Below are 24,065 nucleotides of genomic sequence, written 5' to 3' on the forward strand. Positions count from 1 at the left end.
ACTTTTTGTATAATTTTACTTGAGTTAATACGTATTTTTTAAATCACATTTGTTATAAAATATTGTTAATTAAACTGTGCTGTGTAATTTATAACCGGTTGTTTTTAATTTAAGCTACTATTTAAGTGATTACTATACCATTAGAATGATTAAGACTAAGAAGGGCTTAAGACAAAGAAATAAGTTAACGGGTCTTGCAGATACTGAGCCATCAGTATCTGCTGACTTCAGAAAAATTTTTTTTAACACTTTTTAAAGAAAACCGCATACCTTTCTTAATTGATGAAAAAAAAAACTTGTAACTTATAGTTATTAAACACATACAAAATTATTTACGATTGAGTTATTAATTAACGATTTTCTTGGCATTAGAAGCATATAAGAAACAATAACTATTTGTAACACTAACTACATTAAGTACAAATATATTCATTTTATGTAGCAAAGTTATTTATCAAAAAAATATTTAAGAAACCAGTAGTATTTTTAATTATGCCTTTAAAAACACTAAAAAAACAGAATATATTTTTAGAATTAGTCTTTTTACTAAAACTTTTAGATGTATTTCAAACATTTTATTTTAATTCGAAGAGTTTTCAGCAAAAAGAAATAATAGAACTTATTACTAACTTCAAAAGCAGATGCTGATCTTTTTTTCCTTTTTTTGCTATTTTTTCTACAAATATAAAATTGATATTAATATAAAACATAAAAAAGTAACACTATTATTCAAAAAAAAAAATCAATTAAGTTGTCAAGACACATTTGTTTATTTCTTATCAAAATTAGAGAACTATAATGTACATAATAATTTACAAAACTTGTTTTTTACAGTAAAGGTTTTTAAAGGTCTTTAATTTTATTGAACTTTTTACATACCGGCCTCGTTTAGGTGTACTTATAGGAGTCGAAGCAAAAATAAAGTTGTCTACTGAAGTGTCGCAGTCTTTGGTGTTTATATTTCGATTATTTCCCACAGATCTAGATCTTCCACAAACGTTTGAAATGCAAGAGGTTTGCTGCAACATTACACATTACAATCATTTAAATAAAACACAATAATATTTATTATAATAAAAAATATTCTATGTACTAAAAAATTAAAACTTTAACCAATTAACGGTATTCTAAGTGAGAAAAATTATCATAAAGTTTTATAAAATAAATTAAAAGAAAACTTAAAAAAACTTAGTAAAAACACAATGTTGAGCTTATAAATCACTAAATGCTACTAAATTATTTCACTTGATAAGAATGCTTTTATAAAGGAATAATTACACAAGCCACCAGTATAGTTAGTAGTTAGAAAATAAATCGAATTAACATAATATACTTTAAAATGTATCAGAATTAAGTTACTTGATATTTTTAGCATAACAGTCAAAAAAATAATCTGAAGTCTAAAAAATTGTTTATTTTTGGCTTACTTAACGTGAAAATGTCTAACAACTGTAATAATAAACATAAAACGATATAGAAAGAGCGAAACAAAAGATATCTTGCAAGTGCTTTTGTTAAAACAATTTATACAGTTTATTTAAGGGCATAGGACGGGTTAAATTCTTTTTTTTTAATTTAGTTTCAATTTTTTACATGATTAGTTAAGCTACTCGTTACTTTCACCGCTTGTGAAAATTCGAAGTTCAAAGATAAAAGCGATCAAAGTTAGAGCGTTTAATAGGTTCCTTATTGGAGGCGTATACTAGAAAGGCGTAAATGGACTATTTCACTAAAAATCCATTTTTTGGTTTTTAATCATATTTTATATAGTTTTTACTAAGCTACAAGATGCTTTTTACAGATTTTAAAAATACAAAATAATTTTTGAGATATAGCCAGTCAAAGTCGGAGGCAACAGTAGGATCCTTATGGGAGGCGCAAACTAAAACGGCAAATAACTAGAAATCACTAAAAATCTATCTCCTCCTACGTTTTTTGAGATAACTACCTCAAATTTTCAGAAAATGTTTCTTGCAATTTTTAAAAAATTTTGTCGGAAGGAATTTTTTGAAATTTAAGAAATAAAAATTTTATAACGAAAAAACTTAAAAAAAATGTTTTGTTTGTTTATTTTTTATATAAAATTTTTATTTCTTAATTTCTAAAAAATTCCTTCCGACAGAATTTTCTAAATATATCAAGGAACATTTCCTGAAAATTTGCGGTAGTTATCTCAAAAAATGTAGGAGAAAAGAGATTTTAAGTGAAATAGTCTATTTTTGCCGTTTTAGTTTGCGCCTCCCATAAGGAACCCATTGTTGCCTCCGACTTTGGCCGTATATATCTCAAAAAACTATTTCGAACTTTTTAAATCTGTAAAAAGAATTTTGTAGCTTAGTAAAAACTATATAAAATAAGATCAAAAACCAAAAAAGGGTGTTTACCCCCCCCTATGCCCTTAATACAACTACATTTGTTCAAAATTTGCAAAATGAGATAAAATTGTATGAAATTTATTTACCTCCTATAGCGTTTAGCTTTGTGAATGACGTTCAAAACAAAAAACGTTTTAACTCTAAACATTAAATTTCGAATCGATTTTGTCAATTCTGTATACTTATTATGAAGTTAAACTGAAGAAAAATGTCTAGTGTTAGAATACTTTATTAACAATAAAAAATCTGAAACGATGATAAGTATAAATATAAGTACATATATAATACGAACACTGATACATAGTAAAATGTTCAATTATGCTACAAAAACCACCATGAAAATGGAAGAAAAGTTTGCAAAAAAGTAAAACTTCTGGTCAACTTTTCTCTATGTTTATTTCCTACTCTATAAATTGTGTTCACCAACATGTTAAAAAAGAAATATACTCGGGCACGAATCATAAACAATTTTGCTGAAAAATATTCGTATACGTTTTACTTTGCTATTAATACTACATGTACTCAAGAATATTATTATTTATTTGTAATACAATAAATGTTAATGATTTACAGTTTAAAATGGAGTATACTTCAGTTATAAAACATAACTAAGTATAGTAAATGATAGCTTTTAGTATAAGTGATTATTTTAAGTTGTATTAAATAATCAACATTAAATATTGCGTATTACTTTATTTAGAGTTTATCAATTTAGTGATTATCAATTTAACACTGTGTATAATCAACATACATTGTAATTACTATTAGTTACTAGTTTAATTATTTTCATCATATTAGACTCTAATACGTTACACATATTCATCTTCTTTTCTTTTCGCAGTACTTATTTTATTTTAGAGTTCCGTGGAACTGTGTCAATTGTTTAAGACAGAAACAGGCATCAGATCAATTAAAAAAGTACTGTACAATTTGTTTTCATTGGATATAGAGGTTTTTGTAAATAGTTTTCAATACAAACAAATGGACCGCAAATTTTTCACTGTCAATTTACTTCGAAACTTAAAAATTAAAAAAAAATATATCTTTTTATTTTCCAAGATATTGATCTCAAATAATAAGGAAATGTTACTTGCATTTAAAGAACAAATCATATTTGAAAACTAAAAACTAAAAAATTTAAAAAAAGTTTTATGATTTTTCTATTAATTTAAGATTATATTCAGTAAGTTTTAAAAACATAGCTTAAAAACAAAAAGAGAAGACAAATTTCTTACAAAATATTTTTTTTTTGTCTTTTTAACTTGACCCTCCCTTATAAAATTCTATTGAACTTTTTGACTCAGTGCCCTAATACCCCAAAAAAAAAGATACATTAAAAGAAACGGTAAAAAACACTGTTAACGAAGTTAAAAATCAATGAAAAATAAAATTACCAAGTAAAAAAGTTTCTTAAGCTCTATGCCCTTAACTGCGAAGACTTACCAAGTACATAACAGCAAAATAAATTTGAAACTCTTTTACTTTAAAAGTGAACATAATATAACGACTAAAAAGAGTTATCCTATAGAGAAACGGACAAAAACAAATCTTTAAAATATAAGTTCTTAAAACAATACTAAAATTTAAACATTTAAGCAATTAAATAGTAAAATCTGCGGGAAAATAGTTTGCAGATTTTTTGGTACATAAATATTATTAACAAGATTACTAAAACTATTATAGCATTAGTAATCTTAATGTTGCAACATTGTATCAGTTTTTAAATTTATTTACTCGACTTAGAAAAACGTTTGAAAAATACTATATAATAGCCAAACATTTGTCTATCTCAAATAAAAGCTATTATTTTAGAAAGTTTGTGTGTTTTGAACTATAATTGGTAAACTTAAATATATAAACGTTTATACAGTACAACTTATACTTTATAATATACTTATAGAAAAAATTACTTGTGGAGTTGATCGATTTTTACAAGCAATATTATCAAGCGATCTTTGAAATAACTCTCTCTCTTCTTTTTCACGTTGTTCAACTTCAAGTTGACACAATTTTCTTTCAAGTTCTAACTTAAGACTCTGATATTTTTCTTCTTGTTTTTCTATCTCCTGTTTGTACTTTCTGCTTTCAGATTGTAGCTTCTTTTTGTATTCCTGATCTAGGCTTCTAACTTTCTCTTCCAAAAAGTTAATATCAAACTGATACCTACAGATAAGCATGTTTAAAAACTATCTTTTGTACAACTCATAGTAAATTAAACTTTAAAAAAAATAAGGAGATGGTGAAAAATTATTTTTTTAAAAATAGTAAATGAAACCAATTTTATATAACAATTATAAAGCTTTAAATAACCGTAAAGCTAAAATGAGCGATTTAATTAAGTACTAAAAGTAAAAGTATATTTTGTCTTGTTTGCTTGATTGGTTTTTTTTAATATAATATGTTTGCTGTTTAATTAACTATTTTTTATTTTTATCACTATTTCAGTGTACATCTAGTTGATCATCTTTTAAGCGTGTTTGAACATAAACCTTGATTTTTTCTTTTATTATTGTGATTGTAAAACCCTGAAGATCGGCAAATAGTAGATAGTTATACTTCAATAAAAATACTAGTTGATTTTTCTATAGTTTATATTAAACTGAAAAGACTTGTTTTTATTACTGGAACATATTGGTTTGAGTAAAATACAACAAAAAACAAAAACTTTTTAGGAAAACTATGAGGATTAGTAAAGTTTCAATTGTGATCTGCAGACTAAAGTTTGCTCACCCCAGATGTAAACGTTTGTAAGTCAATTTTATTCACTGAAGGTGTAATTTTTAGTACAACTAACTTGCAAATAATAAAAATTGTTTTAAATTCTGAAGTTAAATGTAATCAAATAGAATCTTAAGTAATCTAACTTTTTTTCTTTTCTTTTAATATCTTCACAACACTTTTCTTGATTTTCTTTGATATTTTGCTTAGAATATTCTTCTGATTTCTCTAACTAATTTTATATGATTTTTTTAAATTTTATAACTATTATTTATTTTACATTAGTTTCAAAACAAATTGCATAGACATCAAAAATCATTAATAATTCATTATATAGTTGTAGAAAAATAATGTAAAATTAAATAAGATCAAAATACGGCCAACCTGGTTTTTGTGGTTTTCTTTAAGTTTTTTCACTTCTGCGCTATATTCTTTCTCTAAATCTTCAACTTTTTGATAAAACTCCCGTTCTAGTGTTTGGTGTTTTCGCTTGTTGTTCAAATCAATTTCAAGTTGCTATTAAATGATGTTAAAAGTATTTTTCTTGGTTATATGTTTTGTTTTTTTATTTTTCCAATATTTTTAGATTTATCTATTAACTTATATCATAATTTATGTTTTCGAATTTTTTTCTTAAAAAACTATTTATTAAATCACATAATAACTGATAAATAAACTGATTTTTTTTAACTACAAGCTAAAAAAAACACAATAGTATTAGCAGATACTTGAGTAATTTACTTGGCTTAATCTTTTTACACTATTATAAAAGTTTACATTGTTTTCTAAAGAACTACGAGCAAACTTTCAAAAATATAATCAAAATAGAACGTATAAAATTAAGCAGCTATACCCACAAAATCAATACTGACAACTTTGATCGTAAATAAACCATAATTGAGATTAAATACATACAACTAGTCAAACTAAGCCGAACAAAATATGTTCTCCCTGTAAATATAAAGACTGACATTGCAATCAAAGATAATAAAAAACTATTAAACACCAATTCAAAACTAATTAGAAAATGCAAGTACTATAAATGCTACTTGAAAGTTTGATTTTTTATAGCTTTATTTTATTTTACTTATAATAGTTACTATTTAAAATTGTTTATTTTGTATTTTGTCAGCAAATCTTTTGTGATCAGTTGTATACCGTCTTAGTTTTATAGCTTAATTCTTAATTATGTATATATTTTCATAATTTACTTGATTGTCTAGTACAACATAATAACTATGAATACTGAATATTTATAACAACCCTTTTTAATAAAACTTAATGAATAAACCTTAATACAAAAATAAACTAAAATTATTCAACGATTATAAATGTAAAATGTTTTGGCTTTATATAAAACAAATTTTCATAGTCTTTTATTAGTTTGTTTTCTGTGATCATCGTGCTTATACACGTGAAACAAATTTGAAAGGAATAAACTCACATTAAAAATTTTTGTAATTTTATCTAAGTTTATATTAACCTTAAACTAATGAAAAAACCTTTTCAAATTAAAAAACGTAACATCTAAGTAACTGCTGCTACTTAACGTATTTATAAATTAAGATTATATAGATGAAAAAAAAATCTTTTAATACTAATAACAAATTATTTTCAAAAAAAAAAACAAGGATAACGATCTTGTAGCTAGGGTTCCTAGATGATATCTTTAGTAAGTAGCTAGGTAATTGCATCACAGTCTGAACTTTAAGTTATAAGGATATTTAAGTTATTTTTATAATATGAAATTCTTTTGCAGATCTTTATATTCGCTGACAGAAATTATTATTAAGTAGTTTAAAAAACACCATGTATCAAAATTGAAGAGTCAATAGGTTCCATACAGAGTGTACAGACAAAAGTAATAATTACTTTATTTTCTTTTGCAACGAGCTTTAGATATTCTTCTTTGAACTTTTTAAATGATATCTAATTTTAACAACTTTCAAACTAGTTTACATGTATAACAGATTTAATTTTTTTTTAAAGTTTGCCGTAAAAACGTAAGAAAAACAATTCTAACATTGTCCGTTTTCTGATTAATTTTAAAGTTCACTTAAAAGTATATCTACTTTTTGGGTTTTATAAACTTGAGATGTAAATACTCTTACAAATTATTTCCTATATATTTTAAAGCATTGAAAAAGAAATTTAAAAAATTTGTGGCAAAATAAGACTTTTTTAGTTTTTGTTTCAGAATAACAAACTTGTAAAATTAAGTGTTTTAAAAATAATTGGAACAAACTGTTTTTTTTTTATTCAGTATATGTCTTAGTAAAGTAGTATTTTTTCAAAAGTCATGTAGTACCTAAAAAAAAATATCTTTGAAATAAATTCAACCTTTAGAACACAAGAAAGACATTTACACATCTAGTAAGATAAAAAAAGGTTGCAAATCGAATGCAACCACAACTGCAAAACTATGCAAACTAAAATTCAGAGAAGTACTAAACGAGATGCAGCTTATTAAAAAATTTTTGCCTAGATTATACACAGGCATGATTACAGGTAAAATAATTAATCAAAAGATCCTCATAACAAAAAATCTACAAAGTTGATTTTACATATCAAAAGTACTTTTGAGATAATGTCGTCGTAAGTAAAACTTTTTTCTTATTTATAAAAACTAGTCTATATTCATTATACAAAATTGTATCAACATTTAAGTTTTTTAATTTAACAAAAAAAGAAAATACTATATATTTTAATCGTTATATAAGAAACTAAAAATTTATTTTTGAAAAACTATGTTTTACAACTTACAGTTTTAGTTTTATTTATGTATCTTTTGTAAATTTAAATCTATAAGTATCTATTTTAAATAAAAGTAGTCATGCGAGAACTATCAATATCAATCCTATATAGCTAAAAAATTATTTTGGGCTGTTTTTACTTTAACTAATTTCATTTTGTAAATTTCCTTATCAATACCATTGAATTTAACATACCCGAAATTATAACAGATATTATTAAACTTAAAATTTGTATAAAGCTATTAAACCTAAAAAATTATGCAGGCTAGAATTAATTAATGGGCTGTTCAATAAAAAAATTAATTTGATGGAAGAGTGGGCTATTTTAACTATTTCACAGTGGGCTGGCAAGTGGCCATTGACTATTTTTACGACTAAACAATTAAAGCAAGATTTTTATTTAATTGTTTAGAGAGGGGTGTCGTCTTTTAAAAACTGGGTTTATTTCTGTTCTGCTCAAAGTATACTATAAGTTATGTAAGCTTAAATGTAGCCAAAGTTTGCTTTTTTTAAGTTTAAAAAAGCCTCGAAAAATGCTTAAATTTTTGTCAAAATTAAGGTCTACATCGATAAGGTAATGTTAGAAAACACCTTAAAAGCTTTTATACAAATACTTTTTTTTAAGTTTTTTCATTTCTTTGGTTTAGTGTTAATTGAAAAAAGTCAAAATTCTTTGAATATTTAAATGTAAAAGTATATTATTTCTCGTTTAAAAAATCTTCTATTCTCGTCGAAAATTCGTTGATGATTTCTGGCAATTTAGGGTATTCTTTAAGGTTAATTTTCTCAATTCGCCACCGTACAACCAACATATTTTTTTTTAATAATTTAGTAAAAATGACAAGGATTCTATATACAAATTTACAGACAAATCTATCATGTGGAATATAACTATTTTTTTAGGTTTTTACAAGCGATATTTCTGTTAAAAAATTTGAAATAATATCCTATCCCTGGTTTTTCACTATGAAAAAAAAGACCAATTTGTATGTTCTAGAAGGTTCTTAATGTGTACAGATTCACTTACTTTTGTTTACAGATCATTTAAGCTCCAAGAATGATGAGAACAGTTAGTATTGATCAAAACATGGTAGCTTAGCATATGTTTTAGTTATTGAAATAGTTTTTTTTTTTTTATTTTAGCAAATTTAAGGTATTGTAGTACTGAAGTTATTATAGTAGTTTTTGTAAAAGTAGTGTTTTTAATTATGATACAAGATAGCCAGAGTATTGCATCTGATTAAAACTAATATATTTTTTGTAGATTTATTACTATAACTTATTTAAACCTAGCAGTGATATGGATAGTTTAACTAACATCGAAATATACGAACTGTTAAAAAACCACAAACCACAATTTCAAACTAAGCCTAACTTTGACGCTATAAAATATGTTATCATGCTGTGGCTGGACATTTTAATTGGTCAGAATCGAAGTTTGAAGGAATATCTAAAAGTCAAGGTGTAAATAATTTAATTGAGTCAAAAAGAAAAATTCAGAAATGTGTAGAAGAAGAAATTAATGTTGCTCTTGAAAAACCGGATCCCACAGTCCATGGTGGAACTTCTACAACAGGTAACGTAGTCAAAACTTTGCTAAACACCAAAAATAGGACTCTGCTGACGAAGCATATTTCTGATGTTAGTTTAAAAGAAAACATTAACAAAATTATTTTATATGTTTCCATTGTTTTATGCCTCATAAATTCTAACAGAAAGATTAATGTAGAGAAATACTCAGTTTTATGTCAAAAAACAATGATGCTGGTCATGTCGGTTAAATGGATTCGCTTTACACCAACTGCGCATACTGTTCTTGCACATAGTGCTGAACTAATTGACCAAAACAACGGTAGAGGTTTGTTAAAATACACCGAAAGTGGATTGAAAGCTAACAACAAGTTTCTAAGACAGTACAGAATGAACTTTTCAAGGAAAACTTCTCAGTATAAAAATTTAACAGATTGTTTAAATCGATTATGTGACAAGAGTGACTACGATGTTAACAACACTTTAGACAGACTGAATTGCACTTATTGTAAAGAAGTTGGACATACTGAGCGAAGTTGTTTGCAGCTAGATGAAAAAATTTCATCATGTAGTTCAGAATGGGAAAAGTTGTCACATATGCTTTGTGCTACTGAATAGAGTGTTTTATTTAATTTAGAAACTTAATTTCAAAGAAGTTTTAAGAACTTACTGTTTGACTTATATTTTCTAGTAAATTTAAAGTACTTTTTTTTAATCACAGGCTAAATTATTTTGTTTTTTGCACTGTTTTGCAACGAATAAAAGTTTTTTTTGTTCAAAATGTTTACGGTTTTTTTTTTTTTTTGATAAACTAGTACAAATGTAACGTTATTAATAATACAAACTTTGATATACACAGAACAGCCTTAAATTAAAAATAAACTGTATTTAGAGTACAGTTTCACCCGGCTTGATATTGAAAATTCGGTATACTATCAAAATCCACCCGCGTTCAAAATCCACCCGATCAAAATCCACCCGCATTCAAAATCCACCCGATCAAAATCCACCCGGTTCAAAATCCACCCGATCAAAATCCACCCGGGTCAAAATCCACCCGATCAAAATCCACCCGAGTTAAAATCTACCCGATCAAAATCAACCCGAGTCAAAATCCACCCGATCAAAATCAACCCGGTTCAAAATCCATCCGATGAAAATCCACCCGATCAAAATCCACCCGAGTTAAAATCCACCCGATTAAAATCCACCCGGTTCAAAATCCACCCGATCAAAATCAACCCGACTCTAAATCCACCCGTTTTAAAATCCACCCGATCAAAATCCACCCGATCAAAATCCACCTGAGTCAAAATCCACCCGATCAAAATCCACCCGGTTCAAAATCCACCCGATCAAAATCAACCCAATTCTAAATCCACCCGTTTCAAAATCCACCCGATCAAAATCCACCCGGTTTAAAATCCACCCGATCAAAATCAACCCGAGTCAAAATCCACCCGATCAAAATCCACCTGAGTCAAAATCCACCCGATCAAAATTCATCCGAGTTAAAATCAACCCGAGTCAAAATCCTACCGACACAAAATCAACCAAAGTCAAAATCCAACCGAATCGAAACAAGCACCTTGTTTATTTATTTCTTTTTAAATCAAGTATCATTTAATTAAATCTCACCACTCTAAAGTACCAATCTTAAACAAGTTTTATTCAAAAAACACTTATAAAATCTTGTATTTTTGTCCCTTATAAATTGACTTAAGAATATAAAAACTGTACTACAGATTGAACTTATTTTGTGAGGTTTTTTGAGTTGTTATTTGGTATTTTTGCTTATTATAAGGAATTTTTGACAAAAATATTTTTGTTTTTTTGATTACTGAATATAATTTTGAATAGCTACAGCCGGCAAGCAGCTTTTAAAGGTACTGTTGTTTTTGATATAAGTATAACTATAAGAGCTAATAAAAGTTTAACAACGTCAGGATAAATAAATTAAAGTTTTACTATACAAATATGACTATGTTAAAACTTTTAGAAAACTAAAGGATGTGCCAGAAAAAATAATCTTGTATTATCTCAATCACAATTACACGACAATCAATTATATTTTACTGTTTCTAGGTATAAAATTTAATAATTTAGAACTTTTAAGTAATTTTTAAACAAATACGTCACACGATATAATTTTTATAAAAACTGAGTATTACAAGTGAAAGCTACCATTTATACTACAAATTAATCTATTTAATTTAGGGGTCAGCAAACTGCGGCCCTCGAAGTGTAAATATGTGGCCCTCGAGCATGTAAATTTGGTCAACTAAACAAAACAAAATTGAAATTTTCAAAAAAGAAAAAGAAATTATAATAGTTTGTTTTTAAGTTTCTGAATATCATTTAAAAATCATTTATTATGCTTAAGCCTTAGATGTGAAAAAAGACAGATAGTAAATCTAGAAGTTTTTCTTTAAAGTTTAGACTTTACTTTTCCTTTTAAACAACAAAAGCTTACGTACTTGGATAAATTACTTATATAATATTGCAAAGTTTTTTTAATTGGCAATTTTACATGTTTTTAACTTTTAAAAACACGGTGACTGGGTTGAAGTAACTGTTGTACTTTTTTGTTTCAAAAAGTTGCAACCCGAAAAACTTTAGATAGATTATTAAGGTATTTAAAGGTTTTAAAAGAAAAACTTACACTGTTTAAAATGAAAGTATTAATATTTGTTTATATTTTAACTAGTTTAACAAAATCACTAAAATTTTAAATACGTGATATGCTGTGCATTAAATAAAAAAAGATTTTTTTTAACTACTAAAAAGAAAATACAAATAAAATAATAGAAATTGATTATAAAAAGTATACATAATGATCTACACCTGTTTTTAATGATCTACACCTTGTAAATAATGATAGGAATAATAATATGACACAAGTTTTTAAAAAAAATAGTTTTCGACTTTAGAAAAAAATATACATTTTAAATATGCCAGGCCTGATCCCTTTAAGTAGATAAACGTGACTAAAACAGATTAAAAACAAAAATTGAATAAAACAACGGCTCGCGGAAAAAATTGAAACATTAAATTTGGCCCGAGATAAACAATTGTCTGCCGACTCTGATTAAATCCAACTGCATCTTCGTTACTTTTAATTACAAAAAAGTAAAAGGCAAACGTTTAAAATTCATTTAGTTTGTGTTTTTTTTAATATAATTTTTTTATGTGAAAGGTCTTAACAAGATATTTATCTATAAAAGTTCTCTTTGTTAAGAAAAGGTCACTAATTTACTTTAGATAGTTACTTTTACTGTATTGCCATTTAAAGATTTTTCAATATTAACTTAAAATTAAATATTTATTAATTTTCGGTTTTATTTGTTAGACAAAATTTTCACGCTTTTAAAGTTAATTTGTCTACTAAACAATTTGTTATAACAATAGTTGTCTTTACCGTTTAAATTCGTTATAACCAATATAAAATTTTGTTTAATTTTAATTTTGTTTCATTTTTAATTAAATTACTTAAAATTTCTTAAGTTTTAACAAAAGGACTTTTTTTATATGAAGATTATATTAAAAAAAAAATAGTGGTAAATAATAACATTTCCATTTCTATGAATTAAAAAATATCAATTAACAATATAATATTGAACAGTAAATAATAATTTATCTTACTTAATTACAATTTCTATGCAACTTTATATTTATAAAAAAACATAAAACGTTTACAACTAATTAATTAAAAACATGCAGTTATAGCTTTTAACTTAAATTGTCGGAAATTAATTCAAGAAAATTTATCGCATGTAAATTAAAAGTTTTAGATTAGAAAATTTTAAATTTAAAATTTAAACGTTAACCAAAAGAGATTTAATTTTATAAAACCACTCAATTAATCACTTTCAAAACTGGCCTTAACCTATTAATAAAATTAATAATACGATTGTTTAAGTTGATACAGTCTGGTACAAAAATTCATAAAAATAACTTATACTTGAATTTAAACTCTCTTGTCTGAAATACATACTTTTTTTAATGAACCTATGTAAAAATAGAACATTTTAATAATAAATTAAAAATGTTATAAGTTTTTTTTTCGTAATATTTGTTATAAATATAGTGTCATTTCTAAAAAACTCAACTTATTTATTTACTACTACAATTCTAAAGTATATAATTTCCCTAGCTCAAGTCTAACTACTAACTATTTTAGTTGCAATTTACAAGCTATTTGAGCAAACTCAATGAATTGTAGAGTCGATATTTGTTTTATGTAAAGGACTTTAGAATTCATAGAAAAATGTTTAGCTTTTTAATTTGTACTATTAGTTAAAAAATAGCAAATTAAGTTGTTATCTAATTAAAAATAACTTATAACTTTAGTTACCTTAGACGAAACAATTTTTTGTTTTTTCAAAAATAGATGGTTTATAAAAAAAACATTTAATAAAATAAAGTTCAATTAACTTAAACACTTTGAAAAAAACGATAATAGCACCTAAAATTATTGTATAAATTAAAAAAAATAACTAAAAAATATTTGTAACAAAAATTAGATAGAAAACAATAAAATTGTTTTAAAACAGTTATTGATTTCTTACATATTCCTCATTTATATTTTTAGTAAATTAGTTTTCGTATTTTTATATTAAAATTTATGTTCTGTTTTTAAAAATTACTAATAAAAGAAACGTCAATAAATTGTTTACTAAACGACAAATAAAAGCGCTCAAAATATTTGGTCCTAAGTCCTCTTGCACGAACATACCTTAAAGTTATCGAGTCGCACACCAAAAATATCTTTTAACGTCTTTTCCACGTCGTTAACAATAATGTTTAAAATATAATTAATAGGTGATAGTTTTTCCAAATTTAACAAAGGATTTTTATTTTATTATCACGTAGCAATTTTATATTATTCTTTATCTATATTTTATTTTTTATAAACACTGTTAGTTGAAATTTTTTATATAATAAAATATTGTATGTAATACTATTTTTAAATTTAAGTAAAGCACAAAACACAAAACTTTTTACATCAAAAAAAAAAGCTCAAAAATTTTAGATTAATATTTTAATTTTCTTTTTGTAACATTTAATTAACATTTTCCATAAATTTACATTATTTGGTATTTGATTTTTGTAATTTTCTTTAGCTTAATAAATGTTATTAAAGATTCTTCTAATTTATAAACTTCTATAGTTTTGATATTTTAATTTACTATGAGTTATCCTTAGTAAATATTTTTATTTAATTATGATTGACTTTGGGAAATTAAATTAGAAGGAAGTTTAAATGGATTGAAACTGAGCGTAATTCTTTTTTTATTTTTTTTAACTTCTTTTTTTAAAAGTAACACCAACACTACTAACATTAATAAATTATAAACATTTTAAATACTTGTAAAGCTACTATGAATTTTTTTTTAATGCTGTTTAATTATATTGTTTAACTTATTTTTATAATTATTTTATTAAATAAATTAAAATTTCTTTCTTTATAAATACTTACTCTTTTTTATACCAATAGTTGTTTAAACATATAACTTTATTCAATATTATAAAATTCTATTAGAAATTAATTCTTATTTCGAAAAAAAATGAACTCGGGTTGATTTTGATCGGGTGGATTTTGAACCGGGTGGATTTTGAACCGGGTGGAATTTGATCGGGTGGATTTTGACTCGGGTTGATTTTGATCAGGTTGATTTTAATCGGGTGGATTTTGAACCGGGTTGATTTTGATCGGGTGGATTTTGAACCGGGTTGATTTTGATCGGGTGGATTTTGACTCGGGTGGATTTTGACTCGGGTTGATTTTGATCGGGTTGATTTTAATCGGGTGGATTTTGACTCGGGTTGATTTTGATCGGGTGGATTTTGAACCGGGTTGATTTTGAACGGGTGGATTTTGACTCGGGTGGATTTTGACTCGGATGGATTTTGATCGGGTGGATTTTGACCCGGGTGGATTTTGATCGGGTGGATTTTGAACCGGGTAGATTTTGATCGGGTGGATTTTGACCCGGGTGGATTTTGACTCGGGTGGATTTTGACTCGGGTGGATTTTGATCGGGTGGATTTTGATCGGGTGGATTTTGATCGGGTGGATTTTGATCGCGGGTGGATTTTGATTGCGGGTGGATTTTGAACGTGTCCCGAAAATTCAATCATATTTAAACTAAAATGGGAGTAAATGTGACTCTCTTGAGGTAGCCAATTATTATTTTCTTTTTTTTAAGTTTCTTTCTTTAAAGTTTTATTAGAAATTAAAATTTTTACTATTTTTTAAATAAAAACAAACATTATTCATATTGTAACACTAAGTGTAACTTTAAATTGTATTATACTGCTTTTTATGACAGTTTTATGTCAATGGCCGCTTGAACCCTGTTTTCAGCCCACTGTGTATTTATTAAAAAACAATAATAACAAATTAAGTACAATGTGCAATGCTTTCCTATCACAAAATTAATTTCATTACAGACTATTGCATAGCTAAAAAAAAAGATTATCACAGCTCACATTTTAGGAATCAACAGGCTAAAGAATGCATGTGAAAAACAAATTTTATATTAGTTGATTTCATAACTATGATTTAAATTATATCATGTTTTCACAAACGAGTTAAGAAACTAAAATCTAACTATAGAATTTAGTAATTGTCTAAAATAGATTTTTTTAAATCATTGCAACTTGTTCTTATAAAAAGTGGTCTTGAGCATTTTTAAAAGCTGTGCACTGCACAGTAAATAGCTAAAAATTGAATTGTGTGAATACTAGACTATTAAAAGTTCACTTTTTTACTAAAAAAAACTATTTATTTTATGTTTTGAGTGACGTAATATATTAACTACGCGTAAAGAACTGAAAAGTTATGATATAACTTTTTCTAATAGAATAGAATAAAAAAGGTTTGTTTTTTTCAATATACTAAATGTTCTGTGCACAGGTACATAACATGAAGACCACTGATTTATATCATTACCTAGTTTATTTTCTATCAAATTTGTACTAGTTCTGTTTTTAAACATTTTAAAAGTATCTACATGACTTCTTTTAAATAAACAAAAAAATTGTTTCTATACCTTCTGGCAAAACTCTTCTTCCTGACTTTTTAGCCGTTTCTCAAAACTTAATCTTTCTTCTTGGAGTATATTTTCGTAAAAAAATTCTTTATCTTCTAACTCTTTAGTAAACTGACTTTTTTGTAAAGATAATTTTTGTTTCAACTCTTCAGATAAATCACTAACTAACGCTTCAGTTTTACGCTTATGGCTTTCTTCTCTAAAACGAATTTCCTGTAAAATATATATTTATACTTACAAAAAATAAACTTTTAGTATATGTATAAGCACAATAGTTTATTTAATTAAGTAATGTGTAGTCTTACGATATGAAAATTTTAGAAAGATGTAACTTATATATAGTACGTATGTCGGACATAAAAAGGTACGCACCTATAACTGAGGCAAAAGTGTGTACCTTACGTGAAATATGTACCTTACAGTTTTGTGACAAATTTTAACATTTTCTAACTAAATAATAAACTATACTTACTTGTTTTTTATTTATGGTCTTTTCTTGTTTACAGTCATATTTAGCTTATCTAATCTAACTTGATGCATTTATTATTTGTAACTTTTTAAGTTTTACATTATAGTTTTAACGTGTCTGACTACTTCGGTTTAAATTTTTTTAGTAATAAAAAAATGCTACTTAAAACGGCATGAATGAAACAATCTAGTGTCAATATAGTTTAAAACTTGTGCTAAAAGAATAACAACAAAATTGAAATAAATACTACAGCAGTAGTGCAAAACAATACTACTCTTAAAAAAAGATATTGTAACTGTAGCTTATACAACTAATAAAACAACTCAGTCGTAGGACATAGTTTCAAAATGACTACTCAATAAGCAATATATTTTAAAAATTAAACTACCATGACAAAACTAAAGATTGCAATGACATAACAATGTTATTATAACAACCAAATAGTAAATAACTAATGATATGGTTTATTATGTAAGACAGAAAAATAGGCGATTGATAAGATACAAAAAAAAGAAAAACTTAAAGCCAACAAGATAAAAACATTTAAGTTTTGGTATGGTAACAGTTAATAAAGTAATTAGTAAAACTATTGTTAGAACAGAACACTTGGATAATTTCGAATTATAAAAACTTTTTTTTTAAATATTCACACTGCAAAATAAATATTTCTAGTTTATTTTAGGTAAAAAAATAATTTATAACAACTGATGTAATTAATGATGTTACTTATTTTGATGGCTACATGACAATTCAAATTCGGACAACTCAAATTCCAAAAATTCAAATTCTTAAAAAATATCTAAATGATTATATCTCTAATAGTAATATAAAAATTGAAAAAAATAAAAAATACATATGTATATCTTGTTAATATCTACAAGCAACTTTTTTCTTTTTTGTAAAATCTAAAATATTTTTCAAAATAATTTAAAACTACTAAAAATAACTATATTTTTTATTTTATTAAAGCCATATCTCATAAAATATTTAATTTTTTGTAAAAAGAAAGAATGGCCAGTAGATATTAATATAATTCACATATGTATTTTTTATTTTTGTCAAATATACATTATTTTTTTTTATTTGTGGCCAATACTATGTCACAATATATATTATAAAGTTGGTTAATTAAATTGTATCTAACTTTGATTTTTCATTATTTTAGATTTAATCATTACAAACACTTAACACATAAAACACACGTTATATCAAGTTCATGTGACTTTTATTGTCTTGACCGTCGTTAAATTTCATTGATTCTTTAACTAATGGTTGTTGTTTCGTTTTTATTCAAAATAGATTACACACTACATTAATTAACCAACTTAATAATATAAATTAAATGGCTGTCTTAATCTTCATATATACTGTGACATAATTATTGGATTTAGTTTATTCAAACGTTTACAACAGTAAAATAAATTTGAATCAGTATTTCTTTCCATTAAAGTAAGTGGTTTGTTTATATTATGATTTGTTGTTTTGTTGTGTATTTTAGTTTACTTTACTTAGTTTAGACTTAATAATTATAAATATTTTATAGCTTTATACCAGTCGGATTTAACGTTAAGTATTTTACCTATTATTAACTATTAACCCGTGAAAATCTGTAGAAATTACTTTATTTTAATGAAAACATGTATACACCCACTTTATTCTATGCTTCTATTCTTACATTAAAGTATAATTACTTTTTTACAGAACCCAGTTGAAGTGTGTTGATTCGTTAACACACAGAAACATATGTTGGTACAATAAAGGAAGATTACTGTATAATTTGTTTTAAAAAAAAAAATTATATATATATATACAAAAACAGAAGAAAAAACTAAAAGATAAATTTAAAAAAAAGATTTACTGACCGAGGGTAAGGGTTAGGGGTAACAGTGATAGTAAAAATTAAAAAAAAACTAAGAAAAAAAAAATAAAAAAACAATAAATTAATTAAAATTAATTAATTTAAAAAAAAAGCTACCGACCGAGGGTAAGGGTTAGGGGTTACAGTGATAGTAAAAAAAAATTGATAAAAAAAGAATTGACATTAAGATTAATTAGAAAATTATTAAAATAAATAAAAATAAAATATAACCCGTGCAAAAATGTCCCCTCATGCAAATTTGTACGCTCGTGCAAATTTGACAGCTACCCATTAAAATTAGCTATAGTTCAATTATGCTACATCCCCTCCAGCTCATTTAAAGAACTCTTCTTCTACTTTGGAGTACTCCACTTTCAAGCTTTACTAGCGCCTTGAAATCTGACAAACGCAAGGCAAGTGGCAACTTATTTTCTATGGAGACTGAAAGAGCAGGAATGTGCACACTCAACTCATCTGTCAATCTCACGTGTTTCATCCGTATTGGCACCGTGGAAGTGTTCTGTAACCTCTACAGGAGAATCAACATGTTGATAACGTACGTTGCCCTTCGGTGAGCTGGGTAGATTTTTTAGCTAACCATTGAAAACTTTCGTTTCAACTGAGTTAAACAACCATAAAAACCTTATGTTCGAAAACGTTAGTCTTTGTGAGCCATCGATTCTCACTACAAACTGATCATGTGAAAGTACTTTCATCACCACTCCACTACATGGATACCGCCATGGTTCTGCAGTAAACACCTACTGCCAACATACAGAGGTTGCAACTTCCTAGCGTTATGGTTGATCGCTTTTGCATTTTTACGAATTTTGTACGAAGTGCCTCTTTTTTTAGTTTTACATGCTTCTCTCCATAAAGGACGCACAGCAGGATTAGAAAACTAATCCAGTTTGTTTAAAAATTCAAAACCATCTCGCAGCTGACGTCCGCATATAATTTCAGCTGGGTACACTTGACAGTCGCTGTCAGGCGTGTTCCTCAACTGAAGCATTGCACCCAGAAATTTATCACTTTCTAGGCTAAATGACTCGTTTAAATTAGACCTTGGAAGTCTTTTTGCTTGCTTTACAGTGAATTCCGCTCTTCCGTTTGATCTTGGATAAAAAGCGGAAGCTATTCGATGCGTAAGTTCCAGGTTATTAATTATTCCTTTGTTGAACTGAACAAGAATTCTGGTCCACTATCGCTCGATATCTCCTCGGGTACTCCGAATAAGTCTCGAAGGCATTTAATCAACCTACGCGAACCTTCTTGACAAAATTCCGCTGGGTGTATAAAATATTTCTGACCAGCCTGACAATCTGTCGCCCACTACTAATAAATTATTTCCAGCAAACTGGAGAAAATATGCAAATATATTTTCAAAAGGGTCTTGTAAGAGGATCAGATAACTCCCGGGTAACGATAGTTGAGAAGGAAAGTTGCGGTTACAGCTAAGGTATTTTTTCCGAATAGATTAAATTTCCTGTGTAATACTAGGCTAGAAGAAAATCTGTTGGACACGATTATTCATTGATATCACCCCTTGGTGCGCTGAATGTAATTTGTTGAGGACACAAGATCGTAGACTTAAAGGCACCACTCTATCCTTGTAAAGACTCCATCATATCTAAAATAACCTGAAAAATTTTTATCCCGTTTTTAACTCCGACCATCTTAAATACACCTTAAAATCTATAAAGGTAATTTGTTTATATGTCTCTTCCACGATTTCTTCATAAGTGATTGCCCTTGAATGGCATACTTCATTACTCAATGAAGCAATAAGAAGTGATTTATCAGTCAAATCATCATTGTGCAAGTTCATTTCATTTGTCAAGGTTGGATAACGTGATTCAGCGTCTGCAGCTAAACTGGTTTTACCAGGCATATAGTGTACTTCAATGAGCCCTGGCAGTGTGCGCAGTTTCAGTCTAAATATAAGTGTGTTCTGAATTTCGATAAATCCCGATGACCAAAAACTTTTATTAGTGGCTTATGACCCGTAACCACAAGAACTTTGCAGCACTTAGTTGAATACTTTGTCTGCTCTAACGACTAAGCAATAACAAGCGACTCTTCTTCAATCGCAGGATAATTCTTTTCTGCTCAATTTAAAAACCTTGAGCCTCTAAGTGTCACCTTCCAACCAGTGGTGCTTGCAGCAGTCTGGTAGCTCGCTATTGCAGTTGCAGTGTTTCTGCATACGAAAGTCGCCCAAGCCTTGCTTTGGCCAGTCTGATTTTAGAAATATCAGTTTCCCAAGATCAAAAATATGTACACCGCTTCTTATTGCATCAATGATCATTTCTTTTGATTCAATAAATGCTTGGTTTAAACTTTCTGACCACATGAATTTGTGTTTTAGAGTGAGAAAGTTTCTGTAAGGTGCAATAACTTTATGGAGTTTGGCGTAGTTTAAGACTTAAGCAAGACCAGTTCGGTACATCTGTGGCAGACTTTGGAGTTGGGAGTTCCAAGTACTTACATTAGGGGAGATTTCCTAATGGAGTACAAGTACTTTAACAAGTTTTGCATCTGGGAGACATGAACCTCAGGAACACCATTTAAATTAGCACGCATAATTCCAAAAGGAACGTTCAAGACTGTAACAGATGCGTGGAACGAGTATCATGGAGCCTCCTTGATAGAGAGTGATATGCATCTCACAACATTTATCACTCCGTTTGGTAGGTTTCGTTATACTAGAGCCCCCCAGGGCTTTATATCATCTGGTGATGGTTACAGTTTTCGTTTTGCAGCTATTTTATTATATTTTGAGAGAGAGGAAACGTGTGTTGACACCATATTTTATGATTCAGAATTAGAGTGTCACTGGTCGCGAACAATAGATTTCTTATCAAAAGCTGGAAAAGAAGCTATAACTTATAACCCAAAGAAGTTTCAGTTCTGTTAAAAGTCAGTAGATTTTGCAGGACTCAGAATTTCAAACAAACGCATAGAGCGTTTGCCAAAGTACTTGTACTCCATTAGGAAATCAGCTAAGGTAAACGATAACCTAGACAAAACATTTTAGTGCTAAAAATTTCTCTTCTAATTTAATTTCTACACCTGCAAGCATAACGTCTTTTACACTTCTTACGTATAAGTCGGGGCATTTTTTTTTTCACATTCACACTCACTGACTGTTGTGAAATCACAAGTTTCTTCTTTACTACGAACACGGGTTGCACATGTTCTAAATGGTTCATCGTGGTCTTGTGCAAGCTCATAAGTTCTGCTCTTTTTACTCCAATTACATTTAATGATCGCAATTGACTCCATCAGTTTAGCTACGTATTCTTCTGACTTAGCCATTAGCCAACATAAGATTGCCAGGTTTGTCATGCGCGCATTGAAAAAGCTGTATGCTTGCATTTTGGCTACTTATGTTTGACGAAGTTTGCAATGCCTCCCACCTGCGAATAAAGGCAAAACATGTTTCTTAGCTGATACCCCGGTAAACTCTTAGCCGAATCACTTGAGGCGCAGGAGGTATTATAACAGCATTTGATGATCCATAATTTATTTTCATGTTCCACTTTGTGCAAGTCGTGCAGGTCAAGAAGTCTGCAAACTACATCACATGGTTGATCTGGCGTCTCGTAGTTGCATCCATGAATTGGGCATTTTACTACAACTATTATAAGTTTAAAATATTTTTCATGAAGAAAAATTCCTTGTGTTTAAGTACTTTTTAACAATGAAAAATCTGAAACAATAATAAGTATAAATATAAACACACATATATAACACGAAAACTGATACATAGCAAAATGAGCTATATTTCAATTATGCTACCCAATAGTGAAACACTCATTTGAAAATTAAAACAAACAAGTCTTACCAAACTCAGTAAGCTTAGTCAAAAATTTTAGAACATTATATACTTGAAATAAGCAAGCAAGTAATTTAGCAATACTTAATGAATAATGAAATTTCAGTTAAACTTTTTTTTGACTTATAGTTATCTTTAATTACAATATTTGTTATGATCTAATTGTGATATACAGTAACATTAACCTTTATTTATAACAAACTTAACAAAAACGTTATATACTCTGGTAAATAAACTACTTATTTCGTCTATATTTGTGTTAGAGAAAAATAGCATTTTTTTTTTAAGTCAAAACTTTTTGTTAACTTTTAGCTTAATCTAGGAGCAACATTTAGAGTACACAACTTAATGCCAAGATTAATAATAAAAATTTAGTATTTTAAAGAACTTATTTACAAAAATATGCTTAACTCTGTATTTCAATTGAATTTCAATAACTATTTTAGAACTTAGTTATAACTGAAAATCTCTACAGGGCAAAACATTATTTTGTAAATAAACTGTTTGAAATGTAAATTTGTCATAAACTATACAAAAAATCTTTTACCTTTTCGAGATTATTTTTAAGATCAATATTGTCTTCACGGCACTTTTCTTCCGCAAGTTTTATCTTGTTGTTAAACTTCAAGTCTTGATCAGTTAGATTATTCTTTAGTTGGACCTCATTTTCCGCAAACTTTAATTTTAAGCACTTTATATGTTCATCAAACTTGATTTTATTTTGTTCAATAGTTGTTTTAAGTTCTTTATTTTCTAATTTAAAGGTTTCAATAGTGGTAGATTTTTTTTCGAGCTCCGTATTTAGTTTCACAAGTTCTCTGTAAAATAATAAGTTATTAATACAAATCTAATTAAATGTATAAACTATTAAGAAACAACTACCTTTGTATTTATTTTTGATCATAATTAATAATATGATAAACTATGACAACAAGGTCTATAGAAAACAAACTGCATTTAATATCCTAATTGCTTATAAAGTTATTGATATGCATTTCGACATAAACTATTTTATCATTTGAAGAAACATTAGTTTTATAAAAATTATTTTTACTTTAGTTTCAAAACTAATTGAAAAGTATATCCTTTTTTTCTACATTTAATTCAAGTGCATTTGAATAATAAAGAACTATTTAATGTCATTTTTATTCTCATTTCTAAGCACTTCGACTTTTAATGGCGTCCATGGGAGCCTGCCTCGTAAATAATGTTCAATAGGCATCAAAAACTGTACACACTACGCTTTTTTTCACAGTTTGAAGCTTCTTACCCGACTAACGTCGTTAGTATGTGCTATAACCAACATAGTTCTACAGAGTTTTTTCTAACAATATGAAATACTATTTTTACATTTAAAACAAGCAAGGCTTTTTTTGTAAATTTAGTGTTATATTGTTACTGGTCTTGTAAAATTTACTATCTATTTTATTGAGTGGCATTTTTTAGACAGTCTTTATTAATTTTATATT

The 24,065-nt window shown here is 27.1% G+C and overlaps 1 protein-coding gene across 3 annotated transcripts in view; it reads right to left on the reverse strand.

Annotated features, from left to right (window-relative positions):
* LOC145842104 (uncharacterized) overlaps window positions 1-24,065 on the reverse strand; it is a 74,776-nt gene that overhangs the window by 32,087 nt on the left and 18,624 nt on the right. For 2 of the 3 annotated variants that reach the window (XM_082949486.1, XM_082949485.1), the window contains exons 8-14: window positions 23,144-23,414; window positions 16,432-16,644; window positions 5,478-5,609; window positions 5,240-5,325; window positions 4,286-4,538; window positions 880-1,019; window positions 631-676 (exon numbers count right to left, since the gene is read on the reverse strand). In XM_082949486.1, the coding sequence (XP_082805612.1) occupies window positions 631-676; window positions 880-1,019; window positions 4,286-4,538; window positions 5,240-5,325; window positions 5,478-5,609; window positions 16,432-16,644; window positions 23,144-23,414 (1,141 nt within the window). The remainder of the gene's footprint in view (window positions 1-630; window positions 677-879; window positions 1,020-4,285; window positions 4,539-5,239; window positions 5,326-5,477; window positions 5,610-16,431; window positions 16,645-23,143; window positions 23,415-24,065) is intronic. The other variant, XM_082949488.1, reaches the window with a different exon arrangement.

Source organism: Thalia democratica, chromosome 8 (assembly GCF_965202585.1).
Source record: "Thalia democratica chromosome 8, ktThaDemo2.hap1.1, whole genome shotgun sequence".
In the NCBI taxonomy this organism is placed as follows: Eukaryota; Metazoa; Chordata; class Thaliacea; order Salpida; family Salpidae; genus Thalia; species Thalia democratica.